We start from the raw sequence: 18404 nt of genomic DNA, 5'->3' as shown, positions 1-18404 counted from the left end.
CTTGCCTCCCTCCCACTCCCCCGTTATGTATCATCATCCACTTCATCAGAGAGATCATTTGGCCTTTGTTTTTTTGGGATCGGCTTATCTCACTAAGCATGATATTCTCCAACTTCACCCATTCGCCTGCAAATGCCACAATTTTATTCTTCTTTATGGCTGAGTAATATTCCACCAGTTTGTCCATGAGATCTTTTGCATCTGCTAACTCACATATTAAATTGACCATGTCTAAAATGTCCACCATTTTTGAACACCTCTACACACATTGAATATTAACATATGTTAAAACACAACAGGTATGATAGTTTAAAAGCACATCATTTTACCTTATGAAATTGAGATCAGATTCTAAATATGTTAGTTTTAGTGAAGAAATGAGAAATTCTTGTTTAATTTGGCTGTCCTTTTCTGGTGACATTTTTGAGAAAAGGTCTTAAATTCCCAAAATGAATCACATTTCTACTGCATGAGTTTTTATACTAACCAACACAGAACCTCAAACAACATCATATAAATGTCTTTTGTAGTATATAATCTTTTTCTCCATCCTCATCTGTTACATATTTCAAAATTAGAGATATGATTTTGCCTTATACTTTGAAAATATAATTTTATGCAAAGCCGGTATTTTAACATCTTGTTTATGGCCAGTCACCCTGATGGCCACATTGTAGGTTATATGCCAGGAGACTATCTCCTTCCATTTCTAGAATGTCAAAAAGCTCAGTAAGTGCTTCTGCACATTTTGAAGAAATTGAAATGACCAAAAAATTTCATTGTGAAACCTCAATACCACAGGTAAACAAACCACATCACTGTGTATGATTACTGTGTAAAGTTGTGCAGGACAGTCAGTGAATAAGAACTGTTTTTTTTTTTTTTTTCTTCTGTTAAAAAAAATTCATAGTTTGAATGGTATTTTCCAAAATTTACATTTTACATGGTCAACTATGGAGATAGATTAGTAAAATATTTATAGTAGTAAAATCTTTATATTTGAAAAAGATGCTGATTCTTTTGTAGCTTCTAAAGTTCCATTAAACTCTTCATAGAAATCAAGCTAACCTGAACCTCTGTTTTTCAAATTAAAGTGCCTAAGAGCCAGAGGAAACATTTTATTTATTTTTTTAACCTTGATTCAACGCTTCATTTCATATACTGTAGAAAGGCTGATCATTAGGAAAGAGCTGACACAAACAGCTCTAAACGTGAGCTATCATATCCCCCACCTTTTTTTAAGCCTCAGGGCATTCTGGTTGCAGCCTCAGAATCAGGAGAAGCAGTTGTACTCAGGTGCATATTACTTTCAAGGGACCCAGACAATAATGCATGTTTATTTTTATGGTTAATCCAGCTAATTCAAAGACCACTATTTTCAAAAGAGAATTGGTGTCTTTCTCAGGGAGGTATTTTTCTTTAACTGATTTACAAAAACTTTCCTGTATCATACTAGACCTGAGAGATTTGGTCTCCACAAGTACATTCACATCATCTATCCCATGTCTTCTCCCAAATTCACTATGCATATTTTGCAGTATGCTCAAATTTGGTTTTCTGCCTTATCTTGTTTCTTGTGTCCATATTTTTTATTGGTCTATTATAATTATACATAATAGTGGTATTCCAGTTGTTTTTAGCCTTTCTTTTTCAGCATTGTTGTGTGAGCTTTAGTAATATCATCACTCATTTCATCATTGAATTATTAGGAAACATAGTCACAGCAATCACAATATAAAACTAAAATGGCACAATCTTGAATGAAAACACAAAAGTTCATTAACAGGCAAAGTCAAAGAGGAGCTCAGTATCACAATACATTTAATTAAATCACACAGAACAATACAGACATGAATGATCCATTATTTGGAACCACAAATCATGAAAACCAACACTTCATCCATTCACTAAAAATGGTGTTCAGATGATTTTTTAGATTGCCATATGGATTTTATAGTTTTCATCCTTCTGCACTTGTCTTTGAAATCCGGGGTTTTCTTGTCTTGAAGAGTGCTTTATCAGAATGCAAAAATTTAGTGTTGTAACTAGGACTATACTGAGCAAACCCAGCCAGTTGGCCATTCCACTGCTAATCATTTCTCCCCTGCATACTAGGTGAATGACGTTAGGTAAATTATTTACACTCTGGGCTTCGTTTTTAGTAATTTGTAGATGTGTATAGTAACAGTATCATATCATATTGTTTTGTAACTTTAACGTTAGTATCCTAATACGTAAGACCTTCTGATAACATCTGACATTTTAAAAGTTACATGTTAACTATTATTAATAATTTTATTTAACACAGAAATGCTAAGAATGAAATTTTCCATCTGCCTACGTTCATTTAATGCTTTTACCATACCCCAGGTATTCCTAAAAATTTCTTCTCCTCTATTGCTTGATGGTTTTATTTTCTTTAAAAATTTTCAGTTGATCACCAATTGCTTCACATTTAATCAAATTTAATCTTCTTTTTCTTTTCTTTTTTTCTCTGAGTTTAACTCTGAGCTACTGTGAAGAACTTAGTTCTCATATGTTTTTACTAGTTCCCTATGTATTTTCATTGTTAAGAAAGTTGTGGATATGGTTTACCAAATAAGGTGGAAAAAAAATTTTTTTTTTCTAATTCACAGGAAAAAAAAAATCTCAAATACATTAGAGCGTGCTATTTTAGATTTCTGTAACTAAAGAGATTTTCCTGAGTAAGTTCTATTGAATCCAAAGGACTCAAAGGACAATTGGGGGGTAGGAATGTTTTGTAGGTTCTTACTTGCTAATTCTCCTTTTTAAGTAATGACAGTTTTGATTAATTAACTATTTAAAAAATGAGAAATAGAATTATATTGTCCTTCTTAATGTGTTTCTCAACTGAGACTTTTCATCTTGCTCTGCAAAGGAAATCTTGATGTCTTCAGACCATTGACACTTTTACTTTCCCAGGAGCTTGTAAGGTGACCTTTCTGTCTAGAGACCTAGTTCCCAAGATTCAGAGAAATGCCAGGAACTTATTTCACAGAGTTCATGCCACATTTATCAGAAAATAGGCTTTTTGGAATCCTACTGGCTTCAGTGAAACACAGTTCAAATCGTTTTATGCTTATGTGATACGTTAATAATAAAGCAAATGTTCATGTTTGCATAAAAACCCTCATATTTGCTGTACTAAAAATATTCAGAACACAAAATATACTTATGAGATAGTTTAAAATTTTTATTTTTGTGCTTTAACAAACAATATTCAAGTAACACATTACTGTACAGAAAGTTATGCAGAAAGTAAAACAGCTTATTGATAATTACTTACTGGCCTATAATTAATAACTATTATGATTAAGTGGTGTCTGAAAAATGCAATGCTCTAAAAATTATTTTTTAAAAAAGAAAAAATTATCTAGAGGGATTCAAAGTTTTTCAGTTTAGTTTGTGTCTCATGCGTAAACACTTACATAGTGAAAAGAAAAAGGAAAAGCTATTTCTCTCTCCTGTTTGCCAACTCACTTTTTTGATGATGAAGTTGGAAATTTCAGGATTTCCACATGAAGTCTTTCTGTACACAGATTGAGTTATATAAATCATGAAAAGTCACATTTACCTATTTTGTGAACTTTCTTTAGTTTCTTTAAATATGTGTGTGTGCCGGCATATTTGAATCTTGCACGGATGGAGTAGCTCTCATGAGGGATGATTATTTAAATCATCTTTTCTCCCATCTCTCTCCCTTTTGTGGCATTTGAGTACCCCATGAGCAATCCTTAGTGACAAGACAAAACAGATTGGTTGAGATAAAAATAAAAGAAAAATCAAAAACTTCCTGTAGATCTTACAAAACATTTGGCATTTCAAATAGGAACAGAAACTTCATAAAAATCTGAAAAGTAAATATCATTTTATGCAAATTTCATATCTGAGAGGATGGAATCATTGAATTACTGAAACTCTTTGGATGAATTATTCTACCATTTTCCTCTGAGGTTTTCTCTCACAACTCCCCATTTTCTCTTAGGAAGCTAATTTCCATGACTTTTAAAAAAATGTTTTTTGTTTTATTTATTTTTATGTTTTATAGGTTTCCTAAGCATTCTTTGCAATAAGTTGTACTGGTTTATGGTAAGATCCTGGAAAATAAATTTTAAATATAAGTCTTTGTTACTTGATTTATTTTTTTATTCATAAGTTAAGGATAAATCTATAGATGAAATTGTTCCCCTTTCTACATTATTATTTAAAAGTCATAAACAGTAATGAAAGGGGAATTCAGATTCCCCTTCTAAATTTAAAACATGCTGTATGCAGATGCTACCAGCATTTTGTGGCCTGATATATCAAATGCACAAATATTAATAATATAAACTACATTGGAAATATTACAAAACTCTTTGGAATGATGTTTGGTGTTCTTAGTTAAAATATCATTAACATTTATTATGATTGTAGAATTTTTATTACTTCAATGAAGTTTGTTGTTGAATATAAAAAAATACAGACTGCATTCTAATTAGAAATAGAAATATTGGCTTTCTTAATTTCACATATGTTAATTATTTCACCAAGCAACCTGAAGACTCTGATACTCTTAAATGGATGAAGCTTCTAATCCTCAAAGAAGTACAGACAGTGATGAACTTATTATGTCTCCATTTAATGATTTTTTTCAGCTTTAGGATGGTGCAAAAGCAATGCTTATTCACTAGAAACTGTCCTTTGAATTTTGAATTTTGGTCATTTCCCAGGCTAGCAATATGTGGTATGGTTAATTTTTATGATGTTGGGTGGTGGCAGCAAGCCACAACTCCCAGGGAGCCACATCACCACCAGGGTGAACAACCCCTACTCTATCTACAGTGTGGTGTGTCCCTAAACATGATGTTCAGTAGGTAGGAGTATTAAATGCATTTCAGCTTATGATATTTTCCGTCGAAGATGGGCCTTTAGATGTAACCCTGTCATAAGTTGAGGAACTTCTCTAGTTCATTCAAGGTAACAATTACTTAATTGGGAGGACAGACAAGGTAAAATCCTCCAAGAATTACTCTGATTTCTATTATTTACATGTATACTTTTACCTCTATTTTTATAACGTTTGATTATGTCACAGTTCAGTATATCTTATGATATTAAAATGCAACTAACTTGTCATTCTTTAGCTCTAATTTTCTTCATCTGTTATTCAAAATTTTATTTAGTTTTACATACCTGAGTGTGTTTGTGTGTGTGTGTGTGTCTATTTTTCCCCCTTTTGAGATGGAGTTTTCTTATGTTGCCCAGGATGGCCTTGAACAACTGGGCTAAAGTAATCCTCCTGCCTCAACCTCCCAAGTAGGTGCCACCATGCCCTCAAAATTTTAGTGCAGGTGATTTGGGAACCAAAGAGTTCCAAGGTCTGTGCAGTGAGCCGTATGCTAGAACTTACAATTTGTAATCTAAATCCTTTGTTGAATAGAAAAATAATCATTCTAGGCACAGTGGCACCTGTCTGTAATCCCAGTGACATGGGAGGATCTCAAGTTCAACGCCAGCCTCAGCAATTTAGCAAAACCTTAAGCAACTTAATGAGATCATGTTTCAAAATAAGAGATTAAAGGACTCAGGATGTATATTGGTGGTAAAGTGCCCCTGGCTCTGCCTAGTATGGGGAAAAAAAAAAGAAAAATTAAAGGAAGACTCACGACTCATGTCCTCAATAAACACATTACTTATGAATCTAGTATATATTTTTCTAACAGCTGGTGTATTGGTGATCAGAAAAATAAATGAATTAACCTATTATCCTGGGGCTTACTTCCTAGCAGTGGAGGGAGAGCATAGAACATAAAAAAAGAAAAATACATAAAGTATAGAGTTCAGATAGGTGCTAAGCAGAAAATAATGCAGGAAAAGCAAATAAAGAGAGTTAGAATGGGGAAAAAGTGTTTGTAATTTTAGAAATAACTCAAAGCCCTCTGAGAAAGTGGCATTTGAATGAAGGAAAGGAGTGTAAGCCAGCTGCAAATATGGCTTACTGGGAACTGTTCCAGCCAGGTCCATATCAAATACAAGACTCTGGGACTGCAATGTCTATGCCATATTAAAAGAAGGAAGCAGGCCAGCAGGGTTGAACTGAATGAGGGATAGAGCAAGATTCAATGCTGAGAGGGTAAAAATCTTTTTGGACTGCCTGGACCTTTATAAGGACTTTGGTTGGTTGGTTGGTGGATATTCTCATTGAGGTGGGAGCCACTGGAGGCTTCGTGATGTTGTTGAACATTTATTTGACAAGAATCTCCTGCTCTGCTGATTATACTGGATTACAGTGAAAGTAGAAAAATAATTAATTAGGAAGCTATGAAAAATAACAGGTGGTTTCAATGAAGTTGATGCAGTTGAGGTAATGAGAAACTGTCAAATTTAGAAGACAGAATCTATAAGATTTCCCAACAAATTAAATGTTTTGTGTGTGTGTGTGTGTGTGTGTGTGTGTGTGTGTGTAAGGAATAAGGAATCAATAGAACTCAGTTTTTGGCCAGAATATTTCAGATAATGAAGTTGCTGTTTACTGACAAGGGTAAATCAGAGAGAAAAGCAGATTAGAAGTTTGTAGGAGAGAAGAGATCAGGATAAGGTCAGTTTTGACATGTAATATTTAATAACTTATTAAACAAATGGAGATTGGATGAATGCTAAAGTTATTCTGAGCATTCAGCTCTAAGGAATTTGGTGTAAGAGGAGTGGAGATATAATTAGTTAAAACAAAATATTTATAAATATATACTGTGTCATGCATAGTACTAGAAACTGGGGTATAACATTTATAAGACGGATATGATCCTTGTTCTCAAGTTGCACAATGGTGAATACACTCTGTTACAGGTAATTGAGTTACACAATTCTCATAAGCACTGATCTTTAGAAAATAAGAATACTTGTTCCATTATCACATTGTTACATCTTTACCTAGGAGTTTATTTGATTGGCCAATCTCTTGAATGGAGGGTTTTTTTGTTTGTTGGTTTGTTAGTTTGTTTGTTTTTCCCATTTGTTTGTTTTCAAGCATTGGACTCCTGGAAGTTATTGATTATAGAAGGCTACTATAACCAAGACTCTTTAAACTCACATCTCTTATTAACATTTCATGTTCATTGTCCTTTTCCTTTCATCTTACTGGTGAAATTTACATTTTGAGTTATATCAGATCCCAGTATTCATCACCTTTCTTCTATATTTGAATGTTATACACTTTTGTTTCTGACATTTTGAAAACTGGTACTCTTCCCTCCATAGCTCTGCATGGGCTTTTTCAAGGACCTACTAAGGCACTGAGTAAACATATTTTTAGTATTGCAACTACTGAAAGATGAGAGTTTGGGGGGGCTTCGCTTTCTTTTCTTTTTTAGTGTCCCTCTTGCTCTCCTCCCTCCCTTCTTTCCTTTTCCCTTTCCTTTGGCGCTTTATGTCTTTAGGATACATTTGAGAAGGTATTAAACCTGCTGGGCTTTTTCCATTATTGGAGACTGCTGTGCTGAATATTGGTGCTTGATCCTCAATCGCAGCATCTTTCCTTTGAGTCAAAGAAGAGAGCAAAGAGCTCTCTGTTCAGGGAACCTAGTAGCAATAACCACTCTCCATTCTCAAATAGTAAAAGTAATTTTAAACTGTCAGAGACCCAATCCTTCTCTGGAAGTATCCCCTGGAGAACAAAGCAGTTAACACAGTTTCATGTGGTTTTCTTTCATGATTTATGTTCCTTCTGAGAAATACAATCTAGAGTTATGCAGAAATATTTCAGAACTGTTTCATTGACAGTTCTAGCAGAGGTCTTCATCCAATAACAACTGTTAAGTCATATCTAGCAGCGTGAGAAGTGTTATGATTCAGATTGCAGTACTTCTGAGAATTTCTACCTTCCAAATAACCTTTGAAAGCTTGAAATCTGAAGTGAAAGACAAATAAAAATAGAAGGCTTGGATATACATGTAAATTTAACAGGGGTAACTTGGTTGACTTGAACAATAATTGGTCACCTCCATTCTAAATCAAGGTATAATTTACATAGTTGAAAAAAATATCCATTAGCAACATATCTGTTTGTTGTGCACTCAGAATTTTTTCTGTGCACATGTTTATACTTTTGCATATGTCCATAAAAATCAATGTCATCAACTTGTATCTTTTAATTATTTTTAATAAATGATCTCATGCTGTTTACATCCTTTCGCTGATTGTTTTTATTTTTTTAAAGAAAACCTTCTATTAGGAGTTTGAGAAGTTTCCATGTATTTGTGATAATAAAAATAATATACTGATTTTTCTACTTAAGAATTACATAAATTGACCTTATTTACTTATCTAGTCCTCTACAGATAGAAGTTATTTAGATAGAAGGTATTTAGGGCTGTGTAAGAAACCTAAGAAGAAAAAAGTAATTGACTGTCATAGAGCGTTTCTTAACTCTGCTCTACCACCGTGGCACACTGTTATGTTGGGAGACCCTGAATTCTGAAACTCAAGGAAGTTACTGTACATGGAGGCAAACTACCACAGAATGGACATAGACTTTTGAATCTTAGGATACAGACAAAAATGAAATAATGACCAGACCAAGGAATATAGTAAATATGGAGCTCATAGGACTTTTTATCATAGCCTAAAATGGCAGAGTCATGAAGCACAGAAGTACCTCTGAACTTTTTCTTGTTTCTCAGCTCTATTATCTGCTTTATTCTGATATTAGACATAGTGATTCTGAATACTTACTTTCCATCTACGTATAACAGGCTTCATTCATTTAAACCCCTTCAAGGATCAAATTTCCTGATCTCCTTAAGCCATTCAATATGAATATAAATCCAATGAATATCCTCTTTCTTTTAGATCTTCCCACTAAATAAATGGTACACATATGTGACTATTCACAAGAATTAACTGGGGATTTTTATAAAAATGCATACTTTTATGACTCAACTTGTAAATTCTAATAAAGAATTTATACAATATAGAAATTGTATATTTCATATACAATAACAATCCTTAAGTGATTCAAAATTCAACTGAGACACCATTTCCCTAAGTATAGAGCTTAATTTTTTAATAGAGTATTCCCCAGAGGGAGTTGTATGAAAATTAATTTTAAAACATAATATAAGTTATAAAACCAAAGTTTCTCCTTAAAATGCTTGGCCAAAATTAACTGGATCTGCTTCAGATATTAATATCCTGAAATGTATTTGCTAAGAAAGCAGCAAATGCTATTGACATCCTTGAATATGCAGTGACTCACACCTCAGAGGAAAGATGAAATGCTCTCTTTGTGAAAGAGAAAATTTTATTTATTGTGTGTATGAAGGATATTTTGTGCATTAAGATCATGTTTCCTGAATCCAGGAATATATGAAATTTTATAATTGATTATGATGATTGCAACTTTTTTTTTCTGTTTTGTTTCCAGCACAGTGATGCAGTCCATGACCTTCTTCTGGATGTGATTACATGGGTTGGAATTTTGCTGTCTCTTGTTTGTCTCCTGATTTGCATCTTCACATTTTGCTTTTTCCGCGGGCTCCAGAGTGACCGGAACACCATACACAAGAACCTCTGCATTAGCCTCTTTGTAGCAGAGCTGCTCTTCCTCATTGGAATCAACCGAACTGACCAACCAGTAAGCCACCTCCATTGACATTAGTTAAGAATCCCTCCACTTCCAGCTTTCCCATATTGCCAATACTGAAAATAATTATGATTGAAAGTATCTTTTCCTTCAGTTGATAGATAGTAATTTTCAGGTGTTACTCAAGTTTTTCATTTTTCACGTTTTGTTGTCATAAAAAATCGGTAAATATTAAGGGTCAGATGCACATTTCTTTTATTTATTTGATTGCTTATTTATTTATTAGAGCAGGCTTTGATTTTTCAGCTAAACTGAGTAAAACATACAGAGATTATCCAGTTATCCTTTGCCTCCACATATGCAGTCTCCTCCATTATCAATATCTTTCACCCAAGTGATACAGTTGTGACAGTTGATGAACCCATACTGACATATTATTATTGAAAGCCCATAGTTTATAATTTACATTAGGACTTACTGTGTTTGTATATTTTATGGGTTTGGACAAACGTATACATATGTATATTGACCCTTATAATATTATACAGAGTATTTCTATTTGCCTGAAAATTTTCTCTGCTTCTTCTAATCATCCCTCCCTCCCTTTGAAGCCATGGTAACCACTGATTATTTTTACTGTCTCCATATTTTTGCCTTTTCTGAAATGTTATACAGTTGGAATCATATAGTTTGTAGCATTTTCTTATTGACTTCTTTCACTTAGTAATATATATTGAAGTTTTCTCCAAGTCTTTTGGAGACATGATAGCTCATTTCTTTGTAGTACTGAATAGCAGTCCATGGTATAATGTACCACTCTATTTATCCATTAACCTACTGACAGACATCTTGGTTGCTTCCATGTTTGGGTAATTATGAATAAAGATACTGTAAACATCTCATATGCAGGTTTTTGTACAAACATAAGTTTCCATCTACTTCAGGTAAATACCAAGGAGTGCAATTACTGGATCATATGGTAAGAATATGTTTAGTTCTTGGAAAAACTTACAAATTATCTTCAGAAATGGTCACACTATTCTGAATGAGATTTACATTACTTCTGAAATTTTCTTTCATAAACTTATCTTTCTGAAAAACTACATATCTTCATTATCTGTTTTTAATTTTTAAAATTATAGCACTGAATCTTGAGGAAAGTTTAATAAGATTAATATTTAGAGACTGGAGAAATATCATTTCAAACAGATATAATTGTTATCTTTTGAGGTTTATAACCTTGAAAAGATAGTCAGTATATCTTACAATCTGCATCTCAAAAATATTTTTTCCAAATGATATATTTTGGCAAATAGTACAAACTATAGGTCATTTTTGGAATATATATGCTTTTCCCAAATTTTGTTTGGTACTTTTTATTTCCTTGGATTCTGTTCATCTCTTTTAGTGTCAACTTCATTCTTGAATGCTTCCTACATTTTTTTTTTCCACTACTAAGGAAAGAGGGAAGAAAGAAAGAAAGAAAGAAAGAAAGAAAAAAAAAAAAAAAAAACAGGACTAGCCAACTGTTTTTGGTAAAACCAAACAAATATATAAACAATAGACAACACCTAACATACAGATTTTGTGCCCATTTAAAATTTTCTGAGGCCCTTTCAGTTTAAAATTGGTAATTATGATGCTAGTTTGTTTTCATGATTAAAACTATGGTGAAACATAAAACTTATTCTTTAGAAAACTTTTGAGTATAATAAATAATTCATTCACATAATGCTGTTCTTTAGTATGTGCCCATATGCATGGAGTACTTTATAATAAGAAATGCAATTGGGTTCATATCTGTGATTATGCATTCATGACTAGGGACTGAAAAGATTACAATTATGGCAAATATATTTTAATTGGTTATATACTTATATGGCAATTTTGCTTATAAATGTATCTATATATATGAATAAGCAATCAAAGTACACATTTCTTTCCCCAAAAAGTAAATCCTTACCATAATAAAAATTAATTGCTAAGTTCTAACCTCTAAGAGCCAATAAATGAAAAATTGTATTTTTTTCAATAAGAGATCATTTTACTCTTTTGTTAACCTGCAATTCAAATACTGTGTGATTTCTTTTCATTTAAAAATCTTATTTTTATTTTTGCTTCCTGATGTTACATATGGTATGATGAGCTTCACTAAATATCATATATTGCCCAAAAGTGATTTCTGACAAGTAACATAAAGAATAGTGATTGATATGAAAAAAATCCTGGTATAATTTAGCTTTCCTATTATTGCTGATTAGATGTCCTCTTCTGCATCCTACTTAGTGCTTGAGACCTGATTTCTCTCTCATCCCCAAGGCATTTGACTCCCTCACATCACCTTCATGTCATCTTTCTAATTCAGTGACAGCGATCTACTCTTTATTACATTTTTTATCCATCCCCCCACCACACTATCTTTTCGGTACTGGGGATTAACCCCGGGGGCACTTAACCACTGATCACTTGCCCAGTCCTTTTTTTTACTTTGAAACAGGGTCTCACCAAGTTGCCAAGGCTGGCCTTGAACATGTGATTCTCCTGCCTCAGCCTCTCAAGTCGCTGGGATTAATTAGAGGTGTGCACCACCATGCCCACTTGTCACATTTCTTAAGGATCATACTTATCAATAAATAAATCCTGTTCTTAAAATTTTCTGTAAGGTGTTGATGTTTGCTAGTAGGAGGTTTAGAATTTAGTGAGTACTTCCAGTAAAAAGCAAGAACTCAAAGCAGTGAGAATTTCAGGAGCTGATGTGAGTGGAAAATTAATAGATGGTTAGCAGAAACTTACAGTACCTTATATATAAATGCCAGATGAGGTGGCACATGTCTATAATCCCAGCTACTCAAGATGCTGAGGCAGAAAGACCCCAAGTTCAAGATCACCCTGGGCAACTTACTGAGACCTTGTCTCAAAAATTGAAAAAATAAGACTAGGGCTGGAGATGTAGCCCAGCCCAGCAAGATAGTACAACCCTTGCTTCAGTCCCTGGTACAAATAAATACATATTTAAAAAATAGATTTCAGGAATTTTTTTCTCCTGGTCTTAGTCATGTATGTGCTAATATAAATTAATCAATTAATTAATTAAAGCCGTTGCTTTATTTGGCTAAGCTTGTTTAGACTGATATTTAGTACAGTGATAAAAATATCAGAGGAAAGAAACAAGGCAGGGAAGCAAAAAAGAAGCAATTACTAATAATAATCTCATCATAAAAGATTATCATTAATTATATTGTTTAATTTTAAGAAATTTTATTCCCCTTGGTTTAATGTTTCTTTCTCCTTTACAATTCAAGAAATTTGAGCTGGGAATGTTGCTCAGTGGTAGAGTTCTTGCCTAGCATGTGCAAGGCCCTGGGTTAAATTGCTAGCCTCAAACAAAAAAAACCTGACTTACTATATAGTAGTACACACATGACTGACCACATAAAATAAATTCCTGAAATCCATTTTGAAAATCTTTAGACTAAGTTCAGTAGTAATTATCCATAGGCTCTTAGAATTTTTTCCTAAGTGTCATAATTTTTCCTTATTCTGATGCTATGTTGCCATCTCTAAGTCATTATATATATTAAGTACAGACTTCAAAGATAGACCATACTTAATTCATCTTCAACATTTGTATTATAAAGACATTCTCTGGATTATTCTTCCACAGGCCTATCTTGCTCCCACAGTGTTGATAAATACTCATCTCAATTTTACTCGTGTGGCAGGTATTTGACTGACTCTGCTCCTCTTCCCAGATTGCCTGTGCGGTTTTCGCTGCCCTCTTACATTTCTTCTTCCTGGCTGCCTTCACCTGGATGTTCTTGGAGGGCGTGCAGCTCTACATCATGCTGGTGGAGGTTTTCGAGAGCGAGCACTCGCGAAGGAAGTACTTCTACCTTGTGGGGTATGGGATGCCCGCGCTCATTGTGGCTGTGTCTGCGGCTGTGGACTACAGGAGTTATGGGACAGACAAAGTGTGAGTTGATGGCTTTCTTTCTCTCTTGTCTCCCTCTCTTTAAATCTAATTGAAGTAAAAGCACTGGATTCTCTGCTTTTGTATTACCTCACAGAATTAAAGGAAGGAACTGGAAAAGCAAATGGATATAATTTCAATGTATGGCTACATTTTTGTTGTGAGAAACAAACAAACAAAAAAATGTCTTGAGATTCAGTTTGATGCCGTTTTAAAACAGCTTATGTTTTCTACATCGTAACCTCAAGCAATGATAAGGATGTTAATTTTGTTATTTTTCAGAACCTTGAGACATTTGTCCAATTAAGAGCTAGCTATTTGAAAAGCTGTGGGTTATCAGAGGGCAGTGAAGTTCCTGACACTAGTGACTCTTTTTCTCCCTGTCATGTTACTCATAATCACTAGAAAACTTTTTAGATCATTAACAGAATTATAAGAGCAAGAACAGGTTGTGTTTTTCTTTTTTCCTCTTGAGTGAGTTTTGGGGTGTAGTGATGAATTTTATTTTCAAATATAACTAAATCAATGAAATCAACAAATAGAGATGGCCAGCTACTGAAAAAGTTCAGTTAAAAAAGCTTCTGTGACCAATACAACTGTTAAGATCCAAGGTGAGTGAGGCTTTCAGTAGAAGAGAATGAAAGACCAAAAAAAGATCACTGATAAATATCCACACTTGGGACCTAGACCAAGGAGAGAACAGAAAAGTAGGGAAAGAGAAGAGATAAGCAGCACCTCAGAAAGAGAACCTGACTCTGAGGGTCAAGGAAAGTGAAAAGAAAATTTCAAAATGGTGGTTCAAAACCATTTATGATTTATGTCAGTGATAGTTCTAGTAGGATGAACACCCAGGAAAAATCATTTGACCTCTGCAACAGCTGTTTTGAGAAAGTGCCGGAAACAGGAGCCAAAATAGAAGGTGTGAAGAGATAAGTTAGTCATAAGAAAGCAGTCTTCAAGTATTATTCACATACTGCAGTAATTTGATTGAAAAGTAGTGAAACCATTAGCTTATGCAATTATAATAATGAAGGATTTTAGAAGATGAAGTCTTAAGCGTGTATAAGGTGAGAAGAATCAAACTGATAGGAGATTAACAGAGAGAAAAATGCCTCAAACCTTATTTGTATTCAGTGTGTATAGGCTGAATGAAAGGGAAAAGTCTTGGGGGAACTACAAAAGACTAAGCACAAGATTAGGAAGACTTTAATACAGAAGGTGGCTTCAAAATTCACCAAGTAGGAGGGTGTGGTGGTGCATGCCTATAATCCCAGCACCTGGGAGGCTGAGGCAGAAGGGTCGCATGCCCAAAGTCACCTCAGCAATTTAACATGATCTCTTCTTAAAATAAAATACGGGTTGAAACAGTAGCTCAGTGGTAGAGTGTGCTTGCCTAGCAAGCACAATGCCCTGAGTCAAATCCCCAGCACTGCCAAAATCTTCAAAAATAAATAAATAAAATTCACCAAGTACATGGTATTAATTTTATAGATGAGAAAATCAAGAACCACAAAAATTAATTGCCTTGCCATGGTTATAGAGTTTAGATAATGACAGACAAGTGATAATCCAAGTCAGGTTTATTTTAAATGAAGTACTTTTTTTTTTTTTTCCCCCCCAAATGATAAGGTAAATTTTGAAGCAGATGAATGTTTCCATCAAGTAGACGGTGAGGACTTGTGTTGAGTGACTAGGTGAGGTCACATTGAAAGGACAGATTTGAAAAGTCTGAAGTGAGCACTATGGAAAAATGTGTTCAGGAACCAATTAGAGTTTAATAAAAAGATTTCCAAGCAGCATTGAAGGCTCAGATGAGGTTTGGTAACATCAATTTTTACAGAAGTTAATAAGCCAAATTTCATAACTTTCCACCAACAATCAGCAGCCTGAACATGATGGTAATAAATCAGCTTGCTTCCCAGAAATGAGGATCCATAAAGAGGGAATAGCAAGGAGAGGACGCCAGAATTTTGGGGAGCATAGTAAAAATAGCATATGTGTTGGTGCATGGGCACCAATACAATTATAAGAAGATCATTTAAATTTTGTTGAGGTTTTTTTTTCCCACTAGAGTACAGCGATAGTCTATATGATGCCATCTGTCTAAATGCAATTAATAACAAGTATTTTTTAATCTGTGAATTTTACTTAAATCTCAGTTTATTCTGTGAATCTGAGTAAAAGTTGTGAAAACAGACTAATATTAGAAAAGATCTAAGATTGCCTCTAAAGATATCTTAGGGGACAGGCATTAGATTGATCAAAGATTAAAACAAATAATTTCTCTATTAGCATAATTCATATACCATTAATCTTCTTTAATACATACACTTCCATTGTTTTTGTCATTTATCTAGTGTTATGCATTCATCACCACTAATTTTATAATATTTTTATTAACCTGATAAGAAACCCACATAAGCAATTACTGTTCCTGAACCTCAGGATTTTACATTTTGATTAATTTATTCTCCCTCTAAGAAATTAACATTAGACTATTTCAAATAGTGTTTTTTTAAAAAATATTTTTAGATGTTGGTAGACCTTGATTTTATTCATTTATTTATACATAGTGCTGAGAATTGAACCCACTGCCTCACACATTCTAGGCAATTGCTCTACCACTGAGCCACAACCCCAAACCCTCAAATATGGTTTTTAAGTAGTTCAATTTTGTTCTCTGGAAGGTCCTAATTTGCTTTCGTTTTTGTTTAATATTGATTTTATTTTCTTTTTAGGCATTTGCATATTTTCCTGTTACTGAGCTGACTCAACTTGTTTGCTTGGTGGTTTAGTCATTCCTTTTGAGACAGATGTCATATTTCTGGATAGTAGAAATCTGTCTTTTCTTGGAATCAATAATATACAGTCTCTTGTGACTTTGTTAAAACTGTAGCCATTGTGGCTTTAATTTCCTGCACCATAACTGGAAGGTCTCACTTACTGACATTATTACTGTGTGGGAATAGAGGCTAATTTATTTCCCAGGCACCGATTTAAGTAAGCCTTAATAGTTCAGTTTTACAATTATGATTTTTCCCAACTCCCCCCCAAAAGCAAAACAGATATTGAGAAAAGGGAAAATAAATGAAAGTGAGAAAAGAATAGGGAAAATTTTATTAAAATTCTATCACAGACAGACAGTTGTACCTTTTAAATAAATTATCTACAGAAAGGCATTTAAAATATATGGAAAAAATGTTTAACTCTAGTTTTTGTAGTCCATCCAGCTTCTACAACAGTAACATTTTGCTTATTGAAGAACCAGGTATTCAGAGAACTGTTATTGAGTTCTTATTGTTTACTTGAGAGGTTGAAATGAATTTAACCTGTTCCTATCAGGCAATCATGTATTCTTAGAAAAATAAATAAACAATGAATTTTTATACAACATGTAGGATTTCTGCACATCAAAATATATATCTTGTTTCTTTTTATCATATCTCTGTTATTCCACTTTCTGCTACTGTTGTTTATTGCTTTTATTTTATTACGTATGCTTTCTCCCAGGTCCTGTTCACCACATGACTCCTCGTTCATGTAACAACTCTTTCGTTTGTTTGAGTTTGTTTATTTGCTCGTGCTTCCTTCCTATGTACTCCATTGAAATTTTTTAAAGTCTATTATGAACTGGCCTTAGCCAGAATTTAGAGAAATATCATTAGCTATTTTCCATAAATTTTCATAAAGTTCAATGGAAGTCTTTTGTCACTAATTTTTGAGATTAGCATGATTCTTAAATGTTTACTGCTCAATCTCATCCACGTAGAGTACATCTACAATAAAACCATTTAATATATATTACAATCATCCACGTAATAGACATTTCTCCTTTATCTCCCCTGTGTTTGTTTTATTATACTGACACTGAAGTTTTATGTCTGAAATCTTTAACAAGAATAATAATTGCTTGCATTTCTAAAAAGTAGATAATGATATCAATGGAAAGAGATACAATTAGAGATGAAATGGTTTTAGTAGGTTAAATAAATGCTATTTTGAGACAGAGGTAACTATCGTATTTTGTCTGTTTGATGGATTATGATGAGTTTTTCTATGAAATGTTATTAGGGCTGTTGAATTTATTATTATGTACAAAACACATACTTACACACAAAGCATACATAATTTGATTCTGAGATGTTGCTTATTTTGCCATCAATTTGCAATGCTTATAAAGAGTCATTATTTTCTGAGGTTTGTTTAACAAAATCTTTTTATCTGACTGACATATACTCAAAGATGTACTTAGAATAACATTTGGACACAATAATCTGACATTTTTAAAAGTCCATTTAAAGAACCAAATGCCAAATGTCTTTTTTTTAAATAACACTCTGCTAAATCTAAATTGCACCGTTAATAATGGGTATTTATTTCCATTTTTCTCTGTTTTCATTCTTCTCTTGATATCTCATACTTTTATTTATGGGAATATTCAGCGAAACCATTCAATAGGGTACTGTCAGAGGATAATTATAGCAAAGACTGACATTGACATAACAATATTTCAAACTGGATTGTTTTGGAAATACTTTGGTATCATGTCTTAAACTAATCAGTTTATTTTAATTTTAGTTATTTCAATATTACCAAAAATGTAAATTATTTGAACAGTAACTTTCTAATTTAAAGAATAAAATCATATCAATAGTTTAGACCACCTTTCTTCCAATCTCATGTATACAACTGAAAAAGCAGTAGATATCATCATGAGCAGTTTGGAAGAAAGGATAAGAAATATGTGTTATAAGCAGGGAGAGTACACAGGAGTTAAACCCCAGAAAATTGTCTAAGAGAAAATCTGAAGTAGAAAATTGGTGAAATGTTTCTAAAAGTGTGGATTAAGTC

At 33.3% G+C, this 18404-nt stretch overlaps 1 protein-coding gene across 16 annotated transcripts in view; it reads left to right on the top strand.

The window, feature by feature from the left end:
* Adgrl3 (adhesion G protein-coupled receptor L3) overlaps positions 1–18404 on the top strand; it is a 776587-nt gene that overhangs the window by 654414 nt on the left and 103769 nt on the right. For all 16 annotated transcript variants that reach the window (XM_047566096.1, XM_047566098.1, XM_047566083.1 and 13 more), the window contains 2 exons: positions 9425–9634; positions 13336–13556. In XM_047566096.1, coding sequence (XP_047422052.1) covers positions 9425–9634; positions 13336–13556 — 431 coding nt within the window. The remainder of the gene's footprint in view (positions 1–9424; positions 9635–13335; positions 13557–18404) is intronic.

This window comes from Sciurus carolinensis, chromosome 10 (genome assembly GCF_902686445.1).
Source record: "Sciurus carolinensis chromosome 10, mSciCar1.2, whole genome shotgun sequence".
Taxonomy (NCBI): domain Eukaryota; kingdom Metazoa; phylum Chordata; class Mammalia; order Rodentia; family Sciuridae; genus Sciurus; species Sciurus carolinensis.
This window is presented reverse-complemented; position numbering and strand designations above follow the sequence as displayed.